The sequence below is a fragment of the Meles meles genome, chromosome 17, assembly GCF_922984935.1.
Source record: "Meles meles chromosome 17, mMelMel3.1 paternal haplotype, whole genome shotgun sequence".
NCBI classification, from domain to species: domain Eukaryota; kingdom Metazoa; phylum Chordata; class Mammalia; order Carnivora; family Mustelidae; genus Meles; species Meles meles.
In genome coordinates, this window is record NC_060082.1 from 56,009,652 (window position 1) to 56,014,661 (window position 5,010).

Below are 5,010 nucleotides of genomic sequence, written 5' to 3' on the forward strand. Positions count from 1 at the left end.
AGAGATCTGATGGCCGAACAGAACATTTCCAACAGCGCTGAAAGCCCGGTCTTCGCCTCGCGATCCTGTCTTGCTTTTTCCACACTGTCCTGAATTTTGTGTGCACTGTTCCCTTGTTTTTGTCCCACGCGTACTTTTAAAAGTTTAATTTTAATTTAATTTTATTTTATTTTTTGTACCACATGTACTTTCGATCTTGTTTTTGAATTATTCTATAGGTGGAATAGGTTACAGCCTCAGAATAGGTTTTTTTTTTTCTTATTTTTTTTATAAACATATAATGTGTTTTTATCCCCAGGGGTACAGGTCTGTGAATCGCCACGTTTACACACGTCACAGCAGTCACCATAGCACATACCCTCCCCAATGTCCATAACCCCCCTCCCCCTCTCCCCACCCCCCTCCTCCCAGCAACCCTCAGTTTGTTTTGTGAGATTAAGAGTCACTTATGGTTTGTCTCTCTCCCAATCCCATCTCGGTTCATGTAGTCTTCTCCTACTCCCCTAACCCGCCATGTTGCATCTCCACGTCCTCGTAGCACAGAATAGGTTGTTATCGTAGGCCAGGGTACGCCGCTGCGCACTGTTGCACGTTTTCTCTCTCTCACATCGCACTCTGTTGTCAGCTGTGTTGATGGTAGTTTGGGCTGCTTGCGGTGTTGGGCTCCTTTTTGCTCTAAGTGTTCTCGCTGCCTTGGCAAGTTCTTTCCTGGGTATATACCCTGGGTATTTACAGGTTCTCAGTCTATTGCCAGCAGAGGCTGCTGCTCCCCTCTTCCCTCCACTGAATAGCCTGTAGACATGGGGAGTCCCCCCGTTCTTTCTTTGTCCCGTCTACGGACCTTCAGGGCTTAGGAACATTTGTAAACCGAAAGAAATGGGGGAGGTGAGCTTTCTGGGCCATACTTTGACTTTCAGCTGTGGCCCCAGGAAACAAGCCAGACAGGCCTTGAGGCAGGATGCTTTGGCTCTGAGCATGGCTGTGAGGTGGGGGCGGTCCTCGACTGGACCCTTGGGTCTTAGGTGGCGGCCCCGCTGTGAGGTCACTACTGGGCTGCAGGACCTAGAAATTCAAACAGAACGCAGCAGGCCATTGTCAGATTGGTATATTTTTATTCACTAACGTTTTTTAAAAAAAAAATGAAATATTCCAGTGAGGGGAGCTAGAATGGGGTCTCCGCGGATACGTCCCCAGCTGCGGAGATCTCTGGGTCTTACTCATGGGCTTCGAGTCAATGTCTGCATGAGCTCAGACGTCCCGCTCCCCGCGCTCTCCCAGCCGTGGCGGCTCTCCGCCGCGTCGGCGAGGGCCTCCATGCCGCTCTTTTCCGCTGTCTTCGACGTGTACGCGCCTCTGCCGCGTGGGGAGGCCCGGCTTCAGGCAGTGAGCCTGGCTCTCAGGTTCCTCAGGAACCCGCGGATCCTGCCAAGCGTCTTGGTGCCTGAGGCCCAGCTGCCAGCGGGGAGGCTCCGCCCCGACTTGTGGGAGGTCCCGGCCTCCTCGGCGATGGGGGCGTGGCTGGTGGCGTCGTCGGGGGCGGGGCTGACGGCGTCGTCGGGGGCGCGCCGGCGGCGCGCGGGGCTGCGGAGGCCCTCGTCCTTCTTGTCTTCCGGCGCGGCTGTGTGGCCGCCTAAGGAGCGGCTGGAGGCCTTCGGGGTGATGTTGTTCCCCGGGGCCTTGTGACGGCTCTCGGCGGCCCTGCGGTGGCCGGAACTGCGGGAGGCTCGCTCCTCCCGGCGCTCCTTGCGCTCCCTCCGCTCCCTGCGGAGCGGCCTTCCCGCCGGCTCCCCACTGCCCGCCGAGCTCGACGCGTCCGAGAGGAGCTGGCCTTCCGACCCGTCCGCAGCGGCGTCTCCCGCAGGCTTGCCGGCAGCTCCGGTCCCGGCGAACGGCAGGCGTAGGCGGGCCTCCCCCGCTGCGAGCTCTGCCGCTGTCCCTGCGGCCGCCACTGCCGCGGCCACCGCGGCCTCCCCGGCGGCCCCCGCCTCGGTCCTGGCCCCTGCTGCCGACTCCCTGTAGAGCCCGGTAGCTTTTGTTGTTGGGGCAGCTAGAGTCGACAGGCTGTTGGGTGTGGGGGGGTCCTGAAAGATCTCCTCCCCGCCAGCGAAAGCTGCAGAGGTGGCCCCGGCCACCTCAGAGTCCACGTGGAGGCTCCTGACGCTGACCTGGTCCTGATGCCCTTCTCCTTGGAAATCTGCCCCTGCTGGGTACCACCCGTCCTGTTGTTCACACAGGGGCATGCCCAGCTTGTCCTCCGCTGGAATGGCGTAGGTACTGCTGTGACTGTCCACTGGCGGCCGCAGGAGGTGAACGAGCTTTTCCCAGTAGGGGAAGAGGTCTTCGCGTGCATCCAGAGGGGGGCTCAGCTGCAGGTAGCAGGAGCGGCCGGTGGCGAACTTGAGGCGCAGCTGTTGTTTCTCGCGGTCATGAATGGAGATCCGCACAAACTTCAAGGGAAGGAGCCTGGTGAGCTCCAGGGTCCCCCAAGCCTTGCGGCCTTTTCCCTTGGTGGTCTGGCCCCGGTCGGAGTCCTCTTCACAGCCGGTGTCCGGGCGGGCCAGCAGCATGACATCTGGGCTCGGGAGGCCGGGGCTGGTGGATGCGATGCCCACGGTCACCATTCCGACTCGGTGGTGCACGTCGACGACTTCCCCTTTCTTTGTTATTTCAATAAAGTCACTTTCAAACAGGGGTGTGTTTTTTAAGAGATAGTATTCTCCCCTGCGCAGCTGTCGCTGGAGTTTCCCCATGGCGGTGTCGAACATGCCCACCCCGGAGGCGCTGTGCACCCTGTGATGGGGTGGCCGAGTGGATGGAGACATGGGCCAGGCAGGGGGTGGGCTTGATCTGGGGGCTGGTCCCTGGAGCTTGTCCTCCTCCGCCTGGTTGTGTTGGCAGAGGGTGCAGCCCCGCTCCTGCGGCACTGGGCTGGCTCTGTGGCGGGGTCCCAAACCCACCGCGCCCCTCAGGCCACAGGCCACAGGCCCCGCTTTGGCTCAGAACCTCCCGGAGACAGGGGTCAGGGTGGGGGGCCCTGAGGGTGACCGCGGGGACGCTGGTGGGTGCCTGGACCTCAGACTGAAGCTCTGCAAGGGTATAGAGCTGGACGGCGGCTCCCCCACCTCACCTCTGTCCCTCACTTTTTAATCTTCCTGATAGGCTGCCAACTGCGAACTGGGAACTGCAGTCCTGGTGAGACTAACCTCTGTCTCAGCCCGCACCCTGCGCAGCCCTATTTATCCTCTGCTGCCCTTTGTGACCTGTCACCGGCACATACCCCTTTGTTGTCATCCCGCAGACACCCCCTCAGGGCAGGGCCGTCATCCTCCCCCCAAGTGCCCCCCTGCCCCCACAGAGGACAGGCCCACCCTGCCAGGGACCCAGGCGGGTATCCAAATAAAAAGGGCTTCAAATGGAACAATTTTGTGCGGGGAATTTTTTTTCCCTCCCCCAAATTCGGAAGATTCAGCGCCTGGACACAATCTCTAGGAATGACTATAAGGCGATGGGATACGTTTGAACTGTTTGAGCTCTTGGTTTCATCTTATCCAAGAACCCAGAACTGGCAGTCTTGATGCTTAACCTGTTCCGTCCTAAGATGGCAGTAGACGTGGCTGCTAACAGCCATTAACAGCCCTGAAGGATGACAAGAAAAACGGCCTCCCCTAGGCACCCGGCCCTGTTCTCCACACACGACGATGAGAGTCCATCAGGTTTGGCAGTGTTCCCACTGGCCCGTTTTATGAGGAGAGGGAGGTGACATCATCAGCCCAACTTCACGGAACTAATGGTGGTAGAGGCCACGTTTCCGGGCAGGTCTACCGGCTTCTAAAGCCTCGTTCGGAACCACCATAGTACTTGGCTCCCCACAGCTTGGCCCAGCCACAGGTTTTCAACCAGACTGATTTAAGACCTTTCTGAGGCACTGTGGGAAGTTGCACGACTCCCTGTGTGTATGGATGTTGTGGAGAGAACCTAGGCCACTACTTCAGACAGCGGCTGGGCTGAATTGGGAATTAAATTTTACAGGGGGGGCATCTTGGTTCCTCCCCTCGCTTGTGCTTCCACGAGCAGCCCATCTGTGGAAACCTGGTTATTCTCTCTCAAGAGCGCCCCACCCAGGTTTTCGTCCCTTCTCCTCCAGTGCAATGAAGCGGGGCTTGGGAAGGGGGTGCTGAGAGGTCATCTGGGATTCCAAGAGTTTGCCAAGCAGCCTCCTGGGGCAACAGGTGTGCTTTGGAAGCAGCAACGCCTGTGGGGAGCATGTGCCCTTGTACGTACGTCCTGCCTTCCTGCCCCTCCCACACAGCTAGCCCCAGAGTGAGTGATTTCTGAACTGTTGCTTGAAAGTTCTAGAAAGATTATCTGCTCCCAACTCTCGTATCTCCCGGTTTGATGTTATGCCCGAAATCCGACATTTGGGATTCATTCCTTGAAAATAAAGGCCTTTCTGTTCAAATGCACACACGAGTGCATCAACAGGGGAAAGGACAAATTCGAGGTGGTCTATCCCTACAGTGGGATGTCATTCGGCTGCAAAAAGAAATGAGGAAGTGCTACGTGCTCCAACAGGGATGAATCCTGAAAGTAGGATGCTAAGTACAAGAAGCCGGATGCAAAAAGCCACATGCTGAACGATTTCATTTCGACGAAATGTTCCAGAAGAGGCAAATCCATAGATAGATGTTAGATTTGAGGTTGACTAGGGCTGGAGGGAGGGGAGTGTAGGGAGCGACTGCTTAATGAACAGGAACAGGATTTACTTGGTGGGCATGAAAAGTCTGGAACTAGATAGTGGGGATGGTCTCACCGCACTGTGAATGTACTGAGTTTCACTCTCTCGAGAGTGGGTACGACGGTAAACGTTATGTTGTAGTTTCTCTCTCTCTTACACAGTGCACATATACATTCCTGCTTGGAGCCCTTTAGAAAGGTCAGTGGTGTGACTGAGCTTTCCATGTCCCCAGCTGTAAAATGGGGTAAGAGTTGCTGTGAGCATTCAACGCGGTA

General features: G+C 57.1%; 1 protein-coding gene across 1 annotated transcript; it reads right to left on the bottom strand.

The window, feature by feature from the left end:
• Window positions 1–848: 848 nt before the first annotated feature.
• Window positions 849–2,990, bottom strand: LOC123928015 (protein FAM71A-like). The gene is made up of 2 exons (XM_045983039.1): window positions 1,218–2,990; window positions 849–1,062 (listed from the first exon to the last, which is right to left on the bottom strand). Exon 1 carries the CDS (start codon window positions 2,820–2,822, stop codon window positions 1,377–1,379), a length of 1,446 nt encoding a protein of 481 aa, XP_045838995.1. The 5' UTR covers window positions 2,823–2,990; the 3' UTR covers window positions 849–1,062; window positions 1,218–1,376.
• Between the last annotated feature and the right edge of the window lie 2,020 nt (window positions 2,991–5,010).